General features: G+C 55.7%; 1 protein-coding gene across 1 annotated transcript in view; it reads left to right on the top strand.

The window, feature by feature from the left end:
• The first annotated feature begins 1814 nt into the window (after nt 1-1814).
• DVL3 (dishevelled segment polarity protein 3) overlaps nt 1815-23622 on the top strand; it is a 31244-nt gene continuing 9436 nt past the window's right edge. The window contains exons 1-2 of the mRNA XM_074153275.1: nt 1815-1981; nt 21037-21106. Coding sequence (XP_074009376.1) covers nt 1815-1981; nt 21037-21106 — 237 coding nt within the window. The remainder of the gene's footprint in view (nt 1982-21036; nt 21107-23622) is intronic.

A 23622-nucleotide genomic window follows, 5' to 3' on the forward strand; every position in this document is an offset into this window, starting at 1 on the left:
TTCCGTTCCTGACCTGGATTCTTCTCTCCAGGTACGCCAGCTTTCACCCCAGAGCTCTGAGCGTGAGGAAGTGACAATCTTCCAAGAGGTGATGTGGAGACATAGGAGAGCCTCACGTCTCCTATAACTGCTGCTTACCTGAGGTCTTCCCTTGATTTACTTTTTTTTTCCTTTAATTTAATGTCAGATTCTTCACCCAGTCTAGCGCTGCTGCCCAGATAATTGCTAGCAACGCCCACAGGGCTCTTTCATGCGTGAGGAGCCTATTTAGCTGTTGCCAGCCCGAGGAGCTTGGCTCTGCTCCCCGTAAGGTCTCTCCTACGGCAGGTGAGTCGGGCGCTGGGGGCTGGAGATCTGCTCCCACGCCCCACGCCGGCACACGGTGCGGTTCTTCCTCTGGGTTTGTTCCTTCTAAGCCAGGATGGTGAAAGGCGGTTCTTTCCCTTCCTGGTGGTGGGTGTTCCCCAAGCTCCGGCCACCCCAGCTTTGCTCTCGGCCACAGCTCCAGGAAGCTGCTGATGGAGACGGTTCCTCGGCACCCCGTGGGTGCTGGCGAGGTGTCCAGAGGGGAAGCTGGCCACCCAAGGACTGCTACGGCACAGAGGCAAGTCCAAGGGGCTGGGGTCATGGTGCTGGTGACTGCGGGTAAGAGAGTGATGGGGTCTGGGGAGAGAGAGGATGGGGAGGAAACCCCAGGGCCAAGGGACTCTGTGCACGGTTGAAGAGGCCGCAGTGTGTGGAGAGGAGGATGCTCGTGAAGAGCCTGCTGGGTGAGGAAACGAGGCCGGGGAACATGAAGGGACACTGCGGTGTCCAATGCCTGAGTATTGGGGATGGTTGTTGGATGCGGACAAGGGGTTTAGAGGGAAGCCATGGCTGGAGAGTAACTGGGATGGGAGGGACTGTGGTCCTCCTGTGCAGCAGTCTCTGTGTGGGGTGGCCATCAGAGAGGGAGTATGGGGAGTTCAAAGGGGTCTGGACGTGGGAGGACAGGGCCCGATGTTCTGTGAGCCGTGCGTGAGGGGCACGTAGTTGTGTGAGGAGCGTGGGGAAGGGTGAGAAGGGAGCGGGGCTGGAGAGGGATGGGGAGGCCGGGGGCGTGCACCCGAGAAGCAGGGGAGGCTGCGGGATGCGGGAGCACGCGTGGCACGGGGATGACCGTGGGTGTGAGGCAGCCCCGGGGGGCGGGAGGGGTGCGTGGGCGCACACTGGGGTGCCTGGGGGGTTCCAGGCGGTTTGTGAGGGGACCTGGCTGTAAAGTGAAAATCCAAGCCCTTCCGCAGGTGGTGGGGCTGTGCGTGGGCAGGGGGGTCCCGGGGGCAGTCCCGGGGGGGGTGCGCGGCCCGCGGAGGGGGCGAGGGATGGGTGCGGGGGGGATGGGGGTCTCCCAGCAGTGCGGGACATCCCGCTCGGGGGGGGGCGGGGGGCGGCGGGGTCCGGGACGAGGCCGTGCCCCCCCGCGCCCCTCTCGGGGTGCCCCCCGGGCCCCGCTCCCGCTGCGGGCTCGGGCCCGGGCGGGCGGCGCGGCCCCCGCGAGGCGCCGGTTCCGGTTCCGGCGGAGCCGGGGCGGGGGGCGGGCGGGGCGGAGCCCGAGCTTGCGCTCTGGAGGCGGGCGGCGCTGGGACCCGCAGAACAAGGGGCGCGGGGGGACCGGGGCCGCGGGGGCCGCAGCCGGGGCGCGGGCGGGGGCCGGGCCGGGCGGGGGCCGGGGCCGAGGCCGAGGCGGCGGCCGGGGGCGGCGGACCGCGCCGGGCCGGGGGCGGCGGCGGCGGCGAGGGGAGCGGGCGGAGGCCTGGCGGCCGGGCAGGGGCGCCATGGCGGCGGCCGAGACGAAGATCATCTACCACCTGGACGAGCAGGAGACGCCGTACCTGGTGAAGCTGCCCATCCCGGCCGAGCGCGTCACCCTCGGCGACTTCAAGGGCCTCCTCAACCGCCCCAACTACAAGTTCTACTTCAAGTCCATGGACGACGACTTCGGGTGAGCGCGGACCCGGGCCCGGCCCGCCCGGGGAGGGGGCGGTGGGAGCCCCCCGTGTCCCCGCCGGGGGAGCGGGCTGTCGCGGGCCCCGGGAGGCGCGGGGTCCCCGCGGGGGGGCGGCGGGCCGGGGACAGCCGCCCCGCACGGCGCCGGGGCTGGGGCCGCCCCCGGAGGGGTCCGTCCCCCCGCCCGAGGGTCACTCCCCCCCACCCCCCGTGCGCCATCTTCGGGCAGCGCCCGGCCCCGGGGGCATCTCCCCGCGCAGCCGCCCGGGGGGGGGCGGGGGGCGCGACCCGCGGCTGTCCCGCTCCGGATTGTCACCCCGAACCCGCAGGGCCCGGGCATCCCCCGAGGGGCTGCCGGGGAGGGTGCCCCGCGTTCCCCCCGCCAGCAGGGTGCGGGGCAGAGCCCCCTCCATCAGCCCGTCCCAGGGAGCGATTTGGGGATGGTTTCCTTCTCCAACCATCCATTTTGGGGAGGGCCATCCATTTTGGCATTTTGGCTGCCTCTGTGGAGAAGGGACGAGAGCTCTCCACGTGCTGTGGCAAGACCTGCTGTGCCCACCGATGTGTCCCATCTTGGGGTACGGTGTCCCCTGCCCCGTCGCTGGGACGGGTCTGTGTGGAGGAGGAGTGGAGCCGGCCTCGCATCCCGTCTCCTGCGGGGCAGCGCTCTCCCAACACCGGTGTTTTTGTCGCTTCTTTTGTGATACCCTTTGGTTCCTTCCATCGCGTGTGGCTGTTTGAAGGTGAGGGGGTGTATTCCGTCCCTTGTTTGGACGGTTGTACTGACTGATCTTCTGGGGAGCCTCTGCTGTCTGGGGTAACTGTAAACTTGGTGGCTGTTCTGGGCAGCAAGCACCACGTAAAGCCAGCTCTCTGTAAGACCCTTTGTCCTCGCTCTGTTTTGTCCAGAGTCTTCCTACATCTGACTCTCCTCTACCCTTTTTGAGGACCTCCGTTTCCATCCTGGGAACGTAGCTTCTCTTGGCTTCCACGACATGTGACCCTCTACCATTCCTAGCACTTTGGTATTTGAAAGAGTTGCATGATTCTCCTTCCTCTGGACTTTTTCCCCCCTCTCTGAAGACTTAGTGTTTACAGTAGGTCTTGTGTATGGAGGCTGGGGCTGCGAAAAGCTTTCAGTTTTGTAGTCTTTCTAGTGTCTTCTTACTGCGCTGGATTGCCTCCCTGGGCTGTGATCCTGGCTCCTGCCCTGCCTTGAACAGGGCTGGGCCTGTTCGGGGCTTGGATGGGGATCGGTGTGGCTGCCTCGGCAGGAGGTGCTCTCCCCTCTGCAGCCAAATTATCCCTGTGCCCAGGTTCCCGTTAGCTCGGGAGGTGCCAGCTTTCAGATGAGGCTTGAAATTTGGAGTCACTCCTTTGACCACAGTCTGGGACGCTTTGCCTCCCTAAATTCCTCCTGACCCAGTGGAGAGCTCGAGTGCTTAGAAGCTTCCCCGTTCTTTCTAGGCAAATAGAAGTCTCCAGCCCTCATTTTCCATAAATTTCCTCAGCAATATCAGTTGTCCGTGGATGGTTTCCTGTCCCTCAGCTGTTGAGTGGCGTTGGGTGCTATGGAGCAGCTGCCTCTCCCCGTCCCGGAGGGGACCCTGTTCATTGGTGGGAGAAGTGAATTCTCCCTGCATGCTGTTTGTAAACAAATGCCTTGGGATCCTTTGAAATGTTGTTCTTGAAGGGAATTCAAGCTTGTCTTGAATGAAACATTGCCATGTGGGTGGGAGAGTGTCTGCATAACCATAAACAAAGCTTAGTAATAAATAGCAGCGTCTCGCATTGGGAAGAGGGGTCTGGTGGCAGCAAAGCTCTGTGCTGTGCCTTTTCATCCTCCTCTGTTTCTTTAAGGCTCCACAAGAGGAGGCAGATGGTAGATTAATGAAACTCAACGATAAAGCAGCGTAGGGAGCTGTGGATGTGAGCAGGGAGAGGGGAAAAGCACTCGGGAAGATGTGGCGAGTTTAGTTGCGTCAGAAGTGCACGGGGTGAGATTTTTGTTGGGACCAGTTCAGCTAATTCTCCTGGGAAGAGCGAAGCTCTCTGGAAGGGACGGTGCAGCTGAGAGGGGTCGGAGGCTGCGTGTGGGCACCTGGTCCTGGGTGAAGTCCTGTGCGAGGAGCTGTGCCGCTGGAGCAGAACGTGATGAGGCCTGGTGTGGAACAGAGAGGAGAAAGCCTCTCGTGGTGCCACTATGGATGACCCACCAGGAAAGCTGTCTTTGCTCCTTTCCAGAGAGCTGGAGAATGTGCTGGTGGCTGGCTGGAGCACGATGGGGAACGGCCAGAGTGGTCCAGCTGCAGCCTCAGCCCTGAGAAGCCCTGGAGCCCCAGGCACCACTCCAAGTAGAATCATAGAATCGTAGAATCGTTTCAGTTGGAAAAGAGCTTTTAAGATCGTAAAGTCCAACTGAAATATTTCATGATCCCTGGTAACTGGTGTCCGGGAGAGGGCAAGCCATTGGTCTGCAGGGAGAGACAGGGATGGAAGGGCAGGAGACATCTCAGCTGCTTGGCTGTAAATGCATGGGCAATTAGTGAAAATCAGGAGGAGATTAACGATGGCTGTATTTGGAAGCTGCGTGCCAGGGAAGGGCGTTACACTCACTTGTGTATCCCTCAAGATGCCCTCTGCCCAGCACGGGGGACAGCCGGGCTCGTGCTGACAGTGTCTGAGCTGGTTTCAGTTAGTCGGGCAGTGTCCTGAAGCAGGACTCGGGGTAAAGCCCCTTCATGGAAGAGATGAGCTATTAACAGTGGATGGCTTTAGGGCATCTGATCGACGAGAAGGGGACCTGCAGATCTGACGGCTCATGCTTTTCGTCAGCATTTGGACCTTTTGCAGGATCCCTCTGGCATAGGACTTAAGTTCTCCTCTCATCTCTTGTTGGAAACAGAGGCATCTCACCTTCTAGGGCAGCAAGGAGCAAGACGTGGTCCAATGTTTCCTCTCACCTCTGTTGCCCAGACTGAATCTGTTTCTCCCTCTTCCTCCTCTTCCCGGGCTGTGGATCTCCAGCCTGGCATTCCCTTCGGCTCACCCCATCCCCAAGGCAGTATTACAGCCGCAGTCTTGGTGTGTGGGATTTTTCATTCTTTTGTTTATCTTGTTAATATTTGTTTGCTCTGAGAATCAGGGTGGTGATGGAGCAGCTTCAGTGTTTACATCTTCTTGGAAATGTGAACAGAGGCTCCCCTGGGTGGCTGTGGAGTTGTCGGGCTATGCCAGGAGCTAATCCTAGTCAAAGTGCTCAGCTCCAGATTAAGAAGACCCCAGAATGGTGTCAGCTCTAGGTGGGAAGGAGGAGAACTGGGAAGATTTAGTGCATCTGATCCTGGGGAGAGGAGCTGTGAGCAGCAGGAAGGCTGCAGGGTTTTGTTGCCTGGTCTACCCAGCATGTAGTGGGCTACAGCTGTAACTAGAGAATCCATCCTGACCCCAGTGGTGTGGAGCAGTGACACAGGGTGCAGATATTTGTGCCCTTGTTGGCTTTGTGTACTGCTAATCCCAGAACTGGAGACGTGGAGGAGCTCAGCAGGCGGGTGGTGGAAGCATGGCAGTGCATAGATGTGGTACGCTCTTCTTGGCGCTGAGATACCTTGTGTGGATGTGCCTCCCTGTGAAGCGTGGAGCTACTCTTTGCCTGCTAACCTTGCCCTCATTAGAGAAGGAAGGTTTGTTTTTTGTTTTTTTTTCCTACAGCTTTAGTCTTTTATTCAGCGTTTTACAGGTAAGATCGGTGTGCTGGTCAGCAGGAGAGAGCCTTAGATCAGTGCAGTGCTATCGCTGCTCGTGAGGTCCGTGTTCTCCACCAAGTCACATGGAGGTTTTTTATGGAGTTTTGAACTGACTTTTTACTTTGTCTTCTTTGCTCCTAATCTGCAAAATGGAAATTGTGGCAGTGCCCCTTGAGTCTTGTCTTGTCCACTTGACACTGTGAGCTTCTTGGGCAAACGTGTCTGTGGATCTTTGCGTGAGAGAGCTCTCAGTTCTATAGAGCTGCTGGAAGAACAGTACTGTAAATTCTCCTGGGGACCTGTGTAGTTGGGAAGGGAACAACTGTACTGGTGGTCTGTGGTAGTTTGTAGTTTGCTGGGATGTGGGCTTCAGCAATGTGTAAAGTGTTGCCTCCTGCCTGTCTCTGGGCAGTGTGGATTTTTTTGCCAGCCAGGTTGTGTCCCTGTTTGCCCCAGCTGAACTACAGGTTTGGCTTTTCATCCGGCCAGGTGACTGGTACAACTCTGAGGATACTCTTATATCAATTGAAATGTGGTTTCTTTTGACTCATTTTTTCTTGTAATCGATGCTGCTCATTTTCTGTCAATCAAAAGGTGTTCTCACAGGGGCATACTAAAGTTTAAATGCAACTTTTCAAAGCAGTTTCAGTTACATGAGTTCAATTTGTGCGTCCAGATAAGTCCGTAGCACCTGGCCTGAAGTTCTGTCTCGTCCTTCCGTAGCTTCTGGAGTGCCTGAAAGTTTGAATTTCTTCTGCATGTGGAGAAAGCACTTGGGCGATCATTTTGCTTATCTCCACTCGGCCACCTCTCCTCTTCCAGGCTGGAGAGCAGAAAGGTCTGCTTCTTCTGCAAGGGGACCACCCCTTCCTCCCATCTAACCTGCTTGTTCAGCATCGCCAGGAGGACACCAGCGATTTGAGGTGCGGTGGTGGGACCGTGCTGCTCCTGCTACTGCTTTCTCCCTCCTGCAGGTCTCCATTCCAATTTTAACTTTGGAGCTGTGGTGAGTGATTCCTAGGTCTTGACTGTCAAGTGAAAATTGGTATCCAACTAATCACTAGCCCAGTATCTAATCCAGACCTGCTTAATTATCACCTGCTCTCCAGAGCCGGGTGCGAGGCAGTGATTAGGGCAACGCTCTGGAGGCGGAACAAAGTGGGCGCTGCTGGAATTCCCAGTGCAGGGGTCAGATGCCGTTGGTATTTGGCGACCTCATCTCCTGCACATGTGCATGGGGAAACGTGTTGACGCTCACTGAAAGGGTGAGTGATTTATTTTTATTGCAGGATCTTTTTGAAATTGATGCCAGCAGTGACTGTCCTTCTGGCTGGAAGTGTTTGGAGCCAGGGAAGGGATCCTAAACTTAATAAGCAGTGTCACTCCTGAAGCAGTGGCGAGCCGCTGGCGTGGTGCCCCTGCCGTTCCTGCCAGCTCTCCGTAGCGTGAGTTGGGGGAGTTGTTTGATTTTGATTTTTTTGAACTTTACTTTTTAAATTTTGAGCTCGAAACTCTGCTGTCTGCAGAGGACCTTTGCCTGTCCCATGCCCCTGGTGGAGGGTGCTTCCATGTCAGCCTGGATTTCATGCAGGAAGAGGCTGACGAGAGGTCTGTGAGCAAAATGCCCTCCAAAACTGCATCCGACTCCCATGCGCTCTCACATCCTTCGCGGTGCTTCTGCCTGAGTGACAGCACTGGCCTGGCTGTGAGGTGGCTGTCGCTTTTCTTCATCTTCTGGCCAGTCTGTGTCCCCTCTGTGCCGAGGGCAGCCCTTTGCCATGTGAGAAGCCACAGCACCCCATCCCTTGTGCTCCCCGCTCCGGAGGACGTGTGGTTCCCTGCCTGCTGACGTGAGATGTGCTGCCCCAGCTAGCTGGGTTCCACTGGGGGTTATTTTTTGGACGTTTTGCCTGTGGGTCCTGCAGCCTGTGCCTCTCTCTCCAGTGCTGCCGAGGCTTTGGCAGAGAGCTGCTAACCACTGTCTGCGCTTGTGGTGGGAAGTTCCTGTAAGGCTGCCCGTGCCGGGGCTGGCCCATTGACGCTGGGGCTGGTCCTGGCTGTAGCTGCTGCTGGAGGCTGTTTCCAAGTGCGGTGGCGGTGGTGGGGGGCCGCAGCGGTGTCGGGGCTGGGGTGCGGATGGAGAGGGTTTGCTGATGGCACTCGCTTCTTCCCTGGGTGTATTGTCTGCGCCTGGCAGTGTGTGTCCTGTTGTTCGGACCCAGCTATTCCCGACTCCGTCTGTTGTGGTCGGAGCTGTGCTCCAAAGGCCACGTTGGATGGCAGTCAGAGCCTGGTTTCTTTGCCCAGGGCTGCCGTTCGGAAAGCCAAGTTAGCCAAATCGGGCTGCAGACCAATCTCCCTAAGGCCTTGTCTGTACTATGCAAACAATGAAGCTTTACAGCAGCTATTGAACTTGTTTGCAGCTAGAGCTGGTCAGAATTTTTTTTTTTTACTGAATGTATTTTCTCCCAAAATATGGTGTTATGTTGAAGCCAACATTTTTCTTGGAGCGGTATTGTTTTCAATTATGTTTTTGATGGGAATGTTTCTTAATTTTAAGCCTCTCTTGTAATCTCTGGAAAAAAGAGAAAGAAAGGTCAAGGAACCTTTGCCCGTCCATGAGAATGCAGCTGTTTTGATGCAATTCTGTGTTTTGAAATTATCTGGAGGACTCTGGTCCTCCAAAGTCCTGCACAGAGCACAAACCTACCTCGACATCTCGGAAATGGCCGTGAAGTAAATCTGTGCGCCTTGACTGTCTGTGGGGCGGCAGTGCTCCAGCGTGGTTCCGTCTCTGAGGTCAAGGCCAAACACCATTAGAAATGGCTCATAAACCACCATAATCTGAGTCGTGACCTGAGCATTGTTCATTGTTATGGGATGGTAGTGGTGGCCCCACTGCTCGGTCTTTTGGTTCCTGCTGAAATACAACTTCTGAGAGTTCCATCTGTAAGTTGGCCATTTCCAAGTGCCAGATGTTGGCTCACCAGCAGAGCGGGTACCGCATCTTCTGGGTGGTGGTGTAAGGAGTGAAGTTCCTCCCTGCACGGCTCTGGTGGGAGCAGGACGGGCAGCTGGGGTGGCAGTGTGTCGTGATGGGCTCTGTGAGGGAAGGTGCTGGCTTGTAGGGATGGAGGCAGACAGCCCACGAGCCTAAGGCCGGTGTGCTGGGAGCACTGAGCCTTCAGTGAGTCTCACTTCTCCAGCATGCTCCTAACCTCCTTCACCTGTGGTGTCCTTGCCTGGTCTCCCAGCAGGCAGAGACATTTGGGTCTGCAGCCGTGTGGCCTGAACTCTTGAAGGTGGAGGTGGTTACCCACCACCACGCATTTGGGGATGCTCAGGGAAGAGGGGCGCCGTGAGTGTAAGCAAAGAAAATCTGGTTTCTCCCGGAGCTTTTCTGCTGCACAGATGTGTTTGGCTTCGGTCGTCTCTCAGGGTGGGCATCAGGCCCTCCACCGGGACTTGAAGGCTGTATATGTAGAGGTGTAGGGAGCATAGTTAAAATTCCTCAAGTCCTTTTTAAGCTCATTGGCACTTGAAGTGGTGGGAAGCCTCTTACATGTCTGCATGGCAGTTGCTGAACTGTTCTGAGCTGAGGGTGTCTGCTGTAATGAAGTGCTGCTCCTCCACCCTTGACTGTGCCCAAATAGATATAACAGTGTTGTGGTTTGGGATATTTGATCTGCGTAGAAGCCGATGAAGGAGAACTCGGCTTGCAGAGCACAGCAGAGACTGCGCCTGCAGGAAATTGCCTTCATGTTGTCGCTCCAGCTTTGCATCGTGCTGCACATCTGATGAGGTAGCCGTCAGGGCTGTGTGTTTTTGGTGTTTCCTATTGATTTCCTCCTCTCTCCATCCCTTGTTTGTTATTCAGAGCCTGCCCTTCTGACCTGTGCTGGATGGATGGTGGCTTTCCAGAAGGGGGATGTGGCACCACGTGTCCGTGTTAGTGTTTGTCCCGGTGGTGCTGGCTTGTTAGGCAGCAGCTGGCAAGTTAAGTAAAACTTAATCCTGCTGGTGGCTGTCATTGGAATTTTTTGGACTAAATCCTTTTGTGAAGGCTTTTTGGAAGGCGTTGAAGTAAGGTGGAAATCTGGGAATTAGTCTAATCTCTGTGACTTTGCCTGCTTTGTCTGTGTGCTTATCTATGTAACGCCACGGTGGCCTTAGGAGAGTCTGTGAGCTCTTGGGCCGTGAATATCACTGTCTCTGAGGGCTGCATTAGCTTGCAGAGCTGAAGTATTAGTACCTCCCTGAGCCCCTGCTCTGAAGCTCTTGGTTTCAGTTGTTTCCATAGCTGTGTTGTTGCTCCTGTCGCACAAATACTGAGTCCATCCAGGAATGGGCTGGAATTCTCCAGAGGCTTTGGCAGGCAGAGATGCCTGCTGACCTTCCTGTGCTGTGTAATCCTGTGTCACAGTGAAGGGCTGGGGCTGCTGTGGTGGTGGTGTCAGTTATTTATTAAAGGACACCTGCCAGAGGCACTGTTTTTCCAGTCACAGCTAGCTATCGAAGGCGGCAGAAGCAGCATTTTGGGTACCCGGCTCCACTAGGTCCTCCCTGTTGGTTATCCCCTCACTGGGGCATCTGTCCCTGTGTCTTGTTGACTATAATTTTCTGTCTTGTGAGAATTGGAGGAAAAGAAGATACAGTGAGCGGAGACTGAATTGCTGCAGTGGGAGTCCGTCCTTCTGGTCCTGGCTGAGGATGTGAGCCAAGAGGGGGAAGGCTTCCTCGCACGACTTGGAGCAGAGATCTCTTTCTGGGAGAGCTGGCACCGGCTGCTGTGTGGGAAGGTCTTTCCTCTGCTGGGTTTTGACCTGCCCCTAGGGTTTGCAGTGGAATTTGTTTGCTACGTGGCCCCTCTGATCGCTGGCAGCTGTCTCTGTGATCGGCTGGGAATTCAGGGTCTGGGTAACAGAGGCTGCAGGTTTTTCCCTGTTTCCTGATGGCTGGCAGCTCCTGCCATGTACAGGCCGGTTCTGAGCACACTGAGGGTCTTCCAGAAGGGTCTGTGTTTTGGGAGCTCTGGCTCGGCATGCATTATCATAGTGAGGAAGCTGGTACTAGCGCGTTGGCCTGACCACTCGCTGGGCTTCACCTTTTTCCCTCAGCGTTGCTCTGACCTATTCTGTCCTGCTTGAGATTCGTGAACTTTTGGTGTCTCACCGTCTGCAGGCACATTGTTTGTCCCCTGTACGCTGCGCCACGCTGACGCTGTTGACAACCAGAGGGGTGTCAGAAGAGTGGTGACAAACCTGGCTTTGTGGCCAGGACCAGCAAGGCGGGGGCAGGAGAAGGTGGCTGCTGGGTTGCCCCCAGGGTGCAGCAGCTTCTAAAACCGAAGCTTTTTTCAGAAGCTGTGATGGATATGCAAATTCTCTATTTCTGTTTGCATACAGCTAACGAGCTGTCCCAGTTCATTCAGCCCTGCCTGGATCAACCAGTATTTTGGTGCCATTCGCAGAGACTTGCCTGTGGGCCCAGCTGAGGCTGTGCTGTACTGGAAGCCCATATAGGGCCTTAATGCAGGAAGTTTTGCCATTGCACGGTGTTAATTTGAATTTTTTCTTACTGGCTTCTGTATCTCTGTGGAGGGTGGATTTTCTCGGATGTAGCTGCACAGTTGAGTCCCTTATGGCAGACCTCCCTGTTGTCCTTGAGCCAGAGCTGGTAAATGCACCTTTAGGTCCTGAAGGGGCTCCTGTGAGATGGATTTTCCTTCCAGAGTGAAAATGTTTTGTTTCAGCTGGGGCCAAAAGGCGGGTTAGTTTGGGAAAACTCTTAAGATTATTCCCTGCCCAGGCATCCTGGCAGCGGCAGAGGAGTCTCAGGGTGGCAGCATCTACTTCAGCTCAGGGTACGCTCTGTCTGGGTTTCCTTGGGGCAGCTCCGACCTACTGCAGAGGTATGAAACATCTCTACGGGTTGTGCGTGTTGGGTGTGATGGTGTCTGAGCTGGGTCTGGCTCGCCTGGCTCTGTCTGTACGGCTGGTTCCCCGCCACAGGAACACGGCGGCCTATTGCAGCAATCCTTCTTGATGTGCTGATATTGGCAGTGTGGGACACTTTGAAAATCTTTTGATGCCTTCACAGGACGTTACTTTGGTGTGGTTGGTGCCTGTGCTCAGGTGGGCTTGACTTATCGGCAGATTCACAGACGTGGGAAATCGTCCTGTTGCAGTAATAAGTTATGATGAGTCTTTCTGGGCTGGTGTTGGGAATAATTAATGTGTAGAGTGACCAGTTACTGGGTTGATGGGATATTTACAGACTGCAGGCAGGTTGTGCTGCCTTCCGCTGCCCTTCTTCATCCTTGAAGGACCTGGGAGTTGGCAGCTGTGGTTCTGAGACCCTCCACAAGAGGAACGTTTCACGTCACGTGTGATAGTGACTTCTGGAGGTCACTGATCGTTATCCAGCCTCGGGTGCAGTTGTTGGAGATGGCAGGTGGGAAGGTTTTCAATGGTATGTGGCAGTTCAGTGTCAGGGAAAAGCAGCAGCTCTGAGTTGGACTTGGTCCTGCAGAGGTGGGGTATGTTGCTGTAGTAATCCACAGCACCATCCTCTTCTAAATCATGGGGAAAATTGCCCTCTTGTTCTGTATGTGGAACCTCATGCAGACTACAGGCTAATCCCACTCATCGCTTGTAGCTGGGCAGCTGAAACAGAAAAAAGCCTGGCTGTTTGCAGAAAATGCCTTCTCTTCAGGTCAAAGACCGTAGTCTGCATCCTGTCACACTCCTTTGGAGGAGTCCTAGGCAGGTGATGGTCTCCTGACCATCATATTGCTTTGTACAGCAGAACATCCATAAGGTGTCAGGAGTCAGGAGACCTTTCATAAAGGAAGGAAAAAGAAGCGGGTGTCTTTGTTGCTGAGAGTAAACCAGCAGCATGGTCGAGACAGCTCACATTTTCCCTGCTTCTTGGCTAATCAGATTCCTTTTAATTTACGGTAATCAATTGGCTGCTGCTTTATGGCTCTCATCTGCTTTCTGGACCCTCTAGTTGAGTCAGTTGTGTACTGGCACATGCTTGGTTTGGTGAGGACTACAGAATCTTTCTTGTCTCTTCTTCCAGCAGTTGTATTTGCTTATTTGCTGAGTGATGGCTGGAGGGCAAGCTTGGCTGGCCTGGTAAAGGGTGCTTGGTAGGACATTGCTTGTTGTGGTGTTCAAGGGTTTGGCCCTGTGTCTTGAAAGGAGTTTGGTGAAGATGACTGGTATTAGCTGAAATAAATGAAGTATATAAAAGGCTACTAAAATGTGCTCAGGAAACTTCTTGTACCATCCCCTGCACTGACACCATCAAAAGCAGGAGACCAGGTGAAACAGCCTTCCTCAGCCTTTGGTTGGGTTTGTCTACTAGCAGACCTGTGTAGGAGCTGATTGTTTAAACCGTTGGTTTTCTCCAGGTTCTACCTGGCTTGCTGACAATTTCCTGAGAGTGAAGCAAATAGTTCGGGTTGCGCCAGAAATTATCCAGGGCCCAAAGGTGAGGAAGAAGAAGAACACGTGTCCCTGTCTTAGTGATGGTCAGAAATGGTTCTTATGAGTGGTCAGACCCTTCCTGTTGTCTGCTGCCTCCTGCACCTTGAGACCAGAGGGATGTAGGATCAGTTTGCCCTTTTTTCCAGAGTGCTGCAACAGCCTGGGATCGGGGACAAAGTTCTTTCTTTGCCACCATGCAGCTGTTGTGGCTCTGAAAGGCTCTTCTTTGCGTGATTCCTTCTCATTGTCCTTGGCAAACATTTTGTGGTGGAACTTAGTTTTTAGCTTTATTAACTCCCTGTTGTTTTTTTAGGGGTTCTCTGTATGTCTTACAGACCCAGTTAGCAGGAATGTTGCTGATGGTAGCCCAGCTGGATGAGAAGAGTAGGTGCGGTCATCTAGAGCCTGTTATCCTTCAAGGCCCCTTCCCGCTGGGTAGGAGGTTGGTCTGGTTTCCTTGAGAGACTCTTGCAAAGCTGTGCAGGGAGAGAGTAACGTGATCTGGTCAGTGTCTTGAGGGCAGAACACGTGTGGAGGCTGCTTTGCCATCTCCTGGTGTAGATCTGTCATTATATACAAATTAATTGTTGATGTGATGGGGGAAGCAGACCTTACCCCCCTCCCCACAGACATCTGACTGGGTCCATGCCTCCCCAGACCTGCTCTGGAGGTGTCTGGGCCAGCAGAAGGGTGCTCCCGGAGCAGAGGGCTGGTGCTGGCAGGGCTGCTGTGCTGGTAGCCCAGACAAGGGGGTGCTGGTGAGCAGACTGCTCCATGGTAGCTCCCTGCTCGCCCAGGTGTGGAAGTCTAAGCTTTCAGACTTTGTTTCCCACCCTCCCCCTCTTCCCGTTTTCCCCCTCTTCCCCTCTCCTTGCTCTCCCGCTGAGTTGATGCTTTTCCAGGAATGAGCTGTACTGCTGGCCCAGCACATTCCACAGCAGCAGCGCTTTCTTGGCAGGAGCCTTGCCTGCTGTTAAGAAAAAGTAGGACTGACTTGGCGTCCCTCAGCTGAGGGCCAGAAAAGGCAGACCTGGTCCTACCTTCCTCGCGGGGCGTGCAGAGCCTTCCCGGACACTGTGCCCCTCTCCCTCTCCCCTTGCATACCTGCCGGTGTCCTCCCAGCAATCCTCGGAGCCCTTTCCAGCTCCTCGCTGTTGTCTTAACCGGCATGAAGTCCTTGGCACTGAGTGCCAGGGAGCCTGTTGCTTTTCTAGCCAGCTTAGAAGAGGGGTGGGTGAGAATTGTGTGGAATTCTGGGGCCCAGGCACCTCTTCCACAAAGTTCTTTGTAAGATGTTATTGTGCCCTTTGCGTTTTGCTGCCTGCAGTAGCTGGGTGAGCCCATGTTCCACCTCTGCGCAGTCCCTGACTCTGTTGGCAGGAGCTGCTGTTGCAGCTCTGGTGGGCTCTTCCCACCGTCCATACCCAGACGGAGCTGAGTGTGACCACAGACCAAGCCTCCTCTGCTTCGCTTGCTGTCTCTCAGTGTTAATGTGGACCATAGCAACTGCATCAGGATTTCACCCTGTCTCGTGTGCGTATCTCCATTCGGCTGAGACCTCTTTGGGCCCGTTTCCTATCCCACCTTGAATACAAGGCCAGCTTTTGGTCACTGCTATGTCTGTGGATATCTCGGTTCCCTGAAGGTTGTTTCTGCAGATGTTTGTCTCAAATCTTCCTTTCTCATGATGACTCCTTGCACTTTTATCCTTGTGTTGGGCCACGCAAGCTCTTAGAGCTGTTGAGGAACTGAAACAGCTACCAGGGTGAAGATCCTGGCTGGGCTTTTGCTGGGAGTTCCCGTTTGTCCTGATTTCCAGTTCAAAGAGCCTGAAAGTGTCACTGAACCTTCGGGGGCCTGGAGGATGCTTCCTTTGATGATGTCTGTAAATGTCCTTCTGGGGCTGGGAAGCATCGCTGGGGCAGGGCGGGATTAATTAGTGTGTAGGTGCCTGCTGCAGCCCCCGTGCAGCTTCCTCCTCGGTGGTGGCCAGGCCTGTCGGGGCTGTTTGCAGCCAGATGGTCACTCCGAGAGCTGGGATGAAATCAGAGTCTGTAGCTTTGCTTTGATAAGTGCTGCTCCTGGGCAGGCCTGCGAGGCCGGGCGGCTCGTTCTGAAATGCCATTCCTTTTCCAGTCTTTGGGCTAGACGAGCAGGAGGTCTGTCCTCTGTCATCTCCCACCCGGTGATGTCTGCAGGGCTGAGCACGGGTCCGGCTGGAGCCAAGCGCCTCCTGGACAGGCAGGCTGCGGTTGTCCTGGTGTGTGTCCAGTGGAGTGGTTGTAGATGTGTTGATTGGGGATTCATGGAGAAAGCAGTTGCCATCTTAGATGTCTGCTCATCCCCTGCCTGAGCGATGGCGGGGGGGACAGCACAGCAAGCTGTGGGGCACGGGGAGGGCTGTGGGGCAGCAGCTGTGAGGGCAGTTGAGGGAGGCTGTAGAGATACAGCCTGAAGATGAAGGAGGCTGTTCCTGAGCGTTTGTTCATGGGCACGATGTCCCAGCTCCTTGAGGAGAGGGGGTAATAGCTTGGGATGGGGTGACCTGCTCCCTGGGGAATCCTTGCAAAGCTCCCGTGATGTGTCAGGAGAGCCGAGGTGGCCTCTCCTGCTTGAATGCAGAGCTGTCTTCTTGTTGTGTGAGCAGGACAGCTGGCTTGTGCTTCTTGATTCTTAAAAACACCCTAGGTTAAGACAGTGCTGCAGGGGAGCTCACATTCATAGCTCACATTCACCCAGACAGACGGGGGGGGACAGCAGCTCCTCTGGGATGAGGGTCGGGCAGAGCTAAACCCCCCACAAATCTGTGTGTCCCTTCTTACCCTGTGCTACAACACAGAGGATCAGGGAAATTAAATGTGAGAGTGACGGTGTCTGTTTACGCTCGGAGAGGCCTTCTCACCCCAGTGCACTGTGTAATTTGCACCCCCTCCTCCTCACACAGGAGGTAAAAATATGGTGGGGAAGACCCAGAGAATGCCCTGGTTTACGGAGACAGACAGCTCAAATCCTCTAATCCTGTTTGACGCATGCTGCCTGCCTGCGAAGCCCAAGGTCTTGCTGATACACGTGTGTGCTCTTTGGTTGGGTCTGTGGGGGAATCGCATCCCCACAGGAAACACACGTGTCACGTCTGGGCTTAGTCTAATAGGCGAGTATTTCCCATCCAGAATCCCAGCCCCGTTGGAGAATTGCCCTGTCTGATTTTTCTCTTCTGGTGAAATGGCTGCAGAGCTCATCCCTATGGCCCCGGCTTTTGGTCTTGCAGAAGGGAGGAGGGTTTCGCTCCAGAGGCAGGAGATGCTCACATTTTGGGTAGAGGCACATGAAGGTGCTCTCTTTTGCTGTGCAGAGTTATTAATCTGTACAATCGTCGGGAGACAAGACATCCCTGCCCTAAGGGGTGTGTACTGAAGGTCTCAAAAATGAGATCACATTTCTGGTTTGTAAATCCCTGAAGCTTGTGCTATTGGGTAGAAACACCTCCTGATAGTTTTTGTTTGTTTTGTTTCTGTTTTTTTTCTGGTTTTCGTGGTTCTGTGGGCTGTAGGAGATGGGGGCTGTTAAGGTCAGAGGGGTGACCTGTCTAATCTGTGCACTTTGGGGAGTGGGGTGTATGTAATAGGCGATTAAGTTTAACATTGAATTTCTGGGCTTTGCGATGATGGAAAAATTGGTGCTGTTTTGTTGAAGGTCTTTCCTCACAATAGTTGAACTAAATGAAGGAAAAGATCTTTTTTTTTTTTTTTTTTACCTGCTCTACTAGCTTTTCATCTTTGTAGTGTGAAATTGTCACTGCTCAATTGTCTCCCCTATATCTGCACCTCCCCTCATAAGACTCATCCTGGCCACCGAGCTGTCTGACAGGCTTGAGGGGTCCCCTTCCCTTGCCTCCCTTCTCAGTGTACGCGCACACACACCCCCCCCAACTCCAGATTCAGCTTTTCTGATCACCGCCACCTCCCGTGGTTGCATCTCCCTGAGTGTCCTCCCCGTTGCGAGCCCTTGGACAGATGATTTGGGGAGCGGGGCTGCCGGAGACGAGCGGTGGTGGCTGCTGAGCTCCAGCTGCATCCGCGGCTCAGATCCTCCTGCCGCAGCCTTTGTCAGTGTCTCTTGGATTTCTTCTTTCCAGGGCTTGGCGTTACTCCATCCCGGTTCCTCTCTGGGACCCCGCTGTGGTTAGGAGAGACCAGAGCTGGCTGGAGCTCAACCCCCCCAGACTCCCCTGTGTGCATGGCCCATCGCGGCAGGGGGCTCAGGGGGAGCAGGAGGTGGAGGGGGGCAGCCGCGCAGCCCGGGCAATCCGAGCCCTGGGGTTTATGGCCTCCTTTCTCTCCTCTGCACGCTCTCTTGTTCCCCGCTTTCCCTTCATTCCTTGGACGCGACTCTGGTATGAAATACCCTCTAATTCCCTGAGCCGGGCTGGGGCTCCCCGGAGGAGGCAGCGTCTGCCCGCCCCTGTGTCCCCGGCGGCCGGGGAGCCCGGGGAGAGGGTCCGCCGGAGAAGCCGGCGGGAGGACAGGGATGGAGCCGGTTCCCTCTCTGCTGCCGGGGCTGCGCCTTCCCCTTCCCCGGCTGCACGGAGCAGATGTGCCGCTTGTGTCGGCGCTGGCAGCCCCTCCGCACACCCCGTCCCCTCCTCCTCCTCCTCGCCCCCGGCTTGGCCCCGTGCGGCTGGGGATGGCGGCTGAATCATCCGCCCACTCGCCTGCCTCCCCTGTAACCTCCCTCCCTCCCTCCTCCCTCCTTCCTCCCTCCCGCGGATCCCTTTGTTGGAAAATCCGAGGCAGATGAGGCCGGGGCGCTGGGCCTGCGGGCCCGGCCATGAGCCGGCGGCTCGGCAGCGGCTGTCGGCCAGCCCCGGGGCCGGGGCCGGGGCCGGCGGGCGGCCGTTCTGCTGGGCCGCCTCCACGCAGGGCGGCGGCGCCGAGGGGCCGGACCCCGCTCCCCTGGGCAAGGCTCGCTGAGGGTCTCCCCGGCCGCCACTCCCAGCCGCCAGCAGGACTTTAAGCAGGGGGACATCTGAAGCCGGGCTGCCCCGGTGGACGGTAAACTAAAATCAGTCCCTTTGAAAGCAGCCTCGGGCAGATGTTTTCCCTGAGCTGTGGTGGCTCCTGCCAAAAGGAAAGGCTTTTAGAGAACTGAGAGAGCCTGAGCTCCTTCTGGGTCTGCTCTTTGGGGATTCCGAGCTCAGGCCCCATCAGCTGGCGGCTCTTCCTAACGTTTCCCGGGGATGGCTTTCCCTCCCTGCACACCCACATCCCATGGCTGCCTCCCGGAGCAGCAGGAGCAGACGTGGCACCGCTCACAGCTCCCCCAGAGGCTGCTGGGCTGCTGCCTTCTGCAGCGAACCTGCGGCCTCGCTGGTGTGAGTGAGGAGAGTGACTTCATTGTCTCGCTGGTGTGAGGAGAGTGTGCTGGAGAGGGTGGTGAGAGGGGGGAGGAAGGCTCGGGGCCAGGACGGAATGCAGGGCACGAAGAGCTGGGAGGGTGCGCGGGGTGACAGCCGTGAGCAGGACTGCAGGGTTATTCCTGCTCGGCATGTGCCCGACTCCAGCACTATCAGTTTTTGCTCTGCACGGTCTAAATATATAACCCATTGTGCTCTGGCATCTGGGTGATAAATAGTGTAGTGGCTGGGGAAGGAGAGAGAAGACGGCGGCGGGATGGAGCTGACCCCCAGGACAGCCTGACGTCTGGGGCAGCCCCGGGGTGACCGGAGTGAGGAGGGACCGGCTCCGGGACAGAGGGGCCTTGTTCTCCATCGGACATTGCAGCTGAGGGTGGGCGGGGGTCTCGGGGCTCTGTTTCCTCTGTCCCCACTGACAGTGGAACAGTTGGTTTGTGCTTAGCGGTTGGTCACCGTGACCCTGCGAGTGTATTGCCCCGTCCTGTCACCCGCAGGCAGGGCTCTGTGCCCCTGAGCAGGCGGTGCTGGAAACTGGCTCTGCCTGAAGCTCTCTCTAGGAATTGGATGGAGTCCAGGCTGCTGGCGACAGTATGAATGGATGCTGGTGCAGCCAGGCCAGGGGGTGGGTGTGTGTGCGCGCGCTTGGAAGTGGGGAGACGACAACTCGCCGGCACTGGGCAGGGTTGGGGTGGGCGCTGAGGGTGACGGGTCCTGGGGAAGGCTGCCTGCGTTTGACACTGTCCGGAGCTGCAGCGGCCTTGGGCAGAGGCTGGCACGGGGCATGCTGGAGAAACATCAAGCCGGCAGGGTGTTAATCCATCCTCACTGCTCCTTCCCTGCTTTTTCCTGCTTCTCCATCTGTGCAAGAGGAATTAAGGCACATCCTGGGGGTGGATTAGGCTGCTCAGAACGTGACCTCCTCATCGGTGCTTTCTGGGGATGGGTAGCGCGTGTCCGGGTCCTTTGCTGGCCCTCTGGTTTGGGTAGGGACTCTGAGTGCCAGCAGAGACATGGGCACATGCTGCCTTTCTCCCCGAGAGACGGCCCTTTGCGGAGCGTGGTGACGCTGGAGGAACCTGCGGCTGGCAGGGGGGAGCGAGCCTGCTCCCGGGCTTTGCTCCTCCAGCACTGCTCACTTGCCTCTGGCCGATGCCTTGCGAGTGCCAGTGAGCCTCGCCATCCTGCGTTCTGTGACGGTTTGGCAGCCGGCAGCGTGCCGGCGGGCACAGCCAGCAGCACAGGGTGCTGTGGCTCCGGCCCTGGCGTGCTCTTGCTCCGTGCCGGTGGCCGGGCAGCCTGGGCAGTGGGTCACAGCTCCGTGCCCCACGCTCGCCTCCGCTTCTGTCCTCCCTGAGCTGGGGACTGGCCTGGGGACCCTTCCGAGCTGTGTATGGGATCCCATCTCTGTGTGTTTAGTTACTTACAAGCTACTTCTTTTTCATACGTAATTTCCCTTAGCTTCACATTCATTCTTTTGTTCTTTTTCTGTTGGATTCTTTTCCCCCAAACCATAATTTACTCACTGTTTATTATTACATTATTTTTTTAAGCACAATATGTGTCAAGCTACCTTAGATACAGCTTGGAAGGGGAAATTAGTATCACAAACTACTTGTAAGATGTCTTTGTATTAAATGAGAGTGCATAAAATGTTGTCATTGAGTAGGAAAAAAAATGAACTTGTTAAAGCCTATTTTGCCATTGTTTCGTTTATCAAAGATGGTATTAATTGAATCTGGTGAGTTTACTAGTTTGCAGACTCGCTGTGGAAAAGTATTTAGGTGCCCGATGATATTTAAAATAGAAAGAATACATTTTCTTCCCAGAGAAAAACTGATGTTTTTAATGTTGGGGGAAGAAGATTATCTGCTCCTTCCACTAGGAAGGCTGATAATAACACAGCTGTTTGTGTGGCGCGGGAGCATGACATCGTGGCACAACTATAAAGCTTTGAAGTGATGTTGAAATATTATGTACATAATTAAAAATCATCAGTAACATTTGGGAGGCAGCGTGTTTAATGTATTTCACTTTCATCTACTAGAAATCTCTGGCATAGATTGTGATTCTTTCAGATCGTTATGAAGAGGTTTAAATTATGTATTTCTTTAGAAATAAGCGAACTGGTAGATTTCTTTAGAAATAAGCAAACTGATGGAAACATGCATCTGAATTTTTTTGCGGACCGATTAAAATGTGAATCTGGGGGCAAAACAGCTGGGTGCCCATGGGAGAGCCTGCTCTGCCCCCTCCAGCTGCCCGTGGTGCTGTGGGCAGAGGGGGCTGCCCGTCCCCAGGCCCGGGCTGCCCACAGCTGGGTACAAACGCCCCCCTGGGACAGTCTCCTTTTCCCCCGAAGCCCCGGGCCCGGCTCTGACTGACTGCTCTCCCTCTGCAGGGTGGTGAAAGAAGAAATCTCGGATGACAATGCCAAGCTTCCCTGCTTCAACGGCCGGGTGGTGTCCTGGGTAAGCACGCCGCTCCTTCCGTGTCTCGCTGCCCGTTTCTGCCTCTCTGAAAGCCACTGCCGGCTTCCTTAGTGCCCAGTGAGGCCTGCGGACTGCTCCCGACTGCCGAAGTGCTGGCTGCTAACGAAGCTGATGAGCTGGATTGCCATGCTCCAGTCCCTCAGCTGGAGAGGGGCTGCCTGGTGCTGGGTCCTCATGCCGGGGACGGTGTGGGATCCTCTGTGGAGAGCTCACGGTCACTGAAGCCTGGCAGAGGTGGTGGTCCCCGCCTGTCCTCAGCGTAACCCCTCTGCCCCTATGGCAGGGTCAGCTTTCCAAGGAAAGTCCTGCTCCGGTGACGGGCGCAAAGGGCTTAAGTGACTCTAGTGCTGGTGAAGCGGACTGGATTTGGCTGCCCTGAAGACTGAAGGTACTGCCTGGGCAGCTGCAGGACCAGCTTCTCCCCCGGTGCCGTGCCATGCCATGCACGTGCTCTGTCCCCTGCCCGCATGCCTCCCTCTGCCCTCACTGCGACCCACTTTTTTGGGGGGGAGGGGGGAGAAAGGTGTTCCGTCTCCATTTTGCCCTCTGCTGAGCTGCAGTTTGTGCTGATGGGGGTGCGTGGATCTACACCAGGAGTTAGAACCAAGATGCTAAGAGCCTTTTTCCAGAGGGCACCAAATAGCCCCTAAACAGTGAGAATCCTCAGCAGATCAGGCTGGGTCAGACCCAATGCTGCTTCCATCCCCACGCCAAACGGCGAGGCCTCGGCTGGGGGTCCGTGAGGTGGCTGTTTGGGGGGCGGGTGGGCGCTGCCGGGTGCTGGCTGGGGACAGGCCCAGGCTGAAGTCCTGCCCGTGGGCACGGGGCTCCCACACAAAGGGCCAGCGGCCGGTGGCCAGCGCTGGCTGCCCTCCCTCTAGCGGTTACCCAGCGCTTCAGAAAACGGGCTGTCTGGCCCCCAGCCACCATCCCCGCTGCTGCTGCTGAATCTGCCCTGAGAGGTCTCCCCGCTCATCCCTTTCCAGCTGCCTTTTCTTTTCACCTGCTTCGTGGGGAGTCCCAGAGGCGCTGAATCCTTTCCATTGCTCTTTTTTAACCTGGCACGCTTTTCCTCGTGGTCCATGCATCTGCACAGCCGCTGGCGTTCCTCGTAGGGGCTCTCTCTGCTCAGCGTGGGTGCCACGGACGCTGCTGCTGCTCTGGCTCCTTGTGGGGAACTCGTGCCCGGAGTTCGCACCGCTGCCAGCTCTCACACACGGAGGTGACGGCAGTCCCAGAGACCTTTAAGCACAGCTGATGGTCTCTTTTTCTATCCGTGCTGAGAGTCTCCTTGTCTGTGGGTGGTTTGGGGGTTGGGGGGGACACTTGCTTTGCTGCTTCTGCCAGACAGGCTGGGATGAGGCTATTTTAGGAACTTGGTACTAATTTTAGCCAGAGGGAAAGATGGGGGCTTGGATCCAAGTGAGTATTTCCTGACAAGTGCAAGAGGCAGGAAAAGTGCTAGGTGGTTATCAAAACCTTCCCTGGAGGAAATCCCAGCCCCAGAATCATTACAGGAAGGCAGCATCAGTCCCCCTGCTTGGGAACACCCCCTCTCCCCCTCTCCTCGCTGCTGTTTGACAGCTGCCTGCAGCCAGTTCCCTTGGACCAGATCTGTTTGCCTGGTCTTGTCTTGATATCTGCAAGCGCAGAGCGTTCTGTGGCAGCACTGGCCCCTGCCATGATCTCACCTCCCTGGTGCTCCCAGGCAGTGGCTGCTGGAGCAGGGATGTGGCCCTCAGGGAGTGGGACGTGTCCTGGGAAGACGAGTCACCGGGAAGGTGTGGGGAGCAGCAGAGCAGAAGCTGAGATGAGCTGGTTAGACTGTAGTGAGAGCAGGAGCCGTTGGGCTTGTCCTGGGGCTCGTGGGACGGGCTCTGCGGCTTTTGACACCCCAGGGTGCTCTCTGCCCTGTCTGCTGCCTTGGCTCTGGCTTTTTCAGGGCTGCTCTGTCTTCCCTGCCCTGACTGCATCCCTGTCTCTGTTCCAGTCCTCCCTGGCAGCAGACCTCTCTCCCACTGTGTTATGGTTTGAGGAACCCACGACAATTTATTGTAATTTAGACAATTATTCTATCACTTGCTGACCCCTCCCCACATGGGAAGAGGAATTGAGGAAAAACAAGGGGAAAAAAAGGGCTGAAATATAAATAGATTTAATAGAATAACTAAATAGTTAACATTAATAATACTAAAGAACCAATATCGAACCCAATACCAACATAAAATACACAAGGACTATCCCCAGCCCATCCCATCATCAATCAGGAAGCCATGCACCCCCCGCAGGGACAGCCAGTGTGGGACCCTGTGAGCGCTGCGGCTTCGGGAGGGAGGGAAGGGCTCAGGGCTCCGGCACCGGGGCAAGGCAGCCATTGAGGGAGAGAGAGAGAGAGAGAGAACTCATCAAACTTTCTAATTTATATTGAATGTGATGTTAATGGTATGAAATAACCCTTTGGCAGCCTGGGTCAAGTGCCTGGGTCTCGCTTCTCC

The sequence above is a fragment of the Numenius arquata genome, chromosome 9 (genome assembly GCF_964106895.1).
Source record: "Numenius arquata chromosome 9, bNumArq3.hap1.1, whole genome shotgun sequence".
Classification (NCBI taxonomy): Eukaryota; Metazoa; Chordata; class Aves; order Charadriiformes; family Scolopacidae; genus Numenius; species Numenius arquata.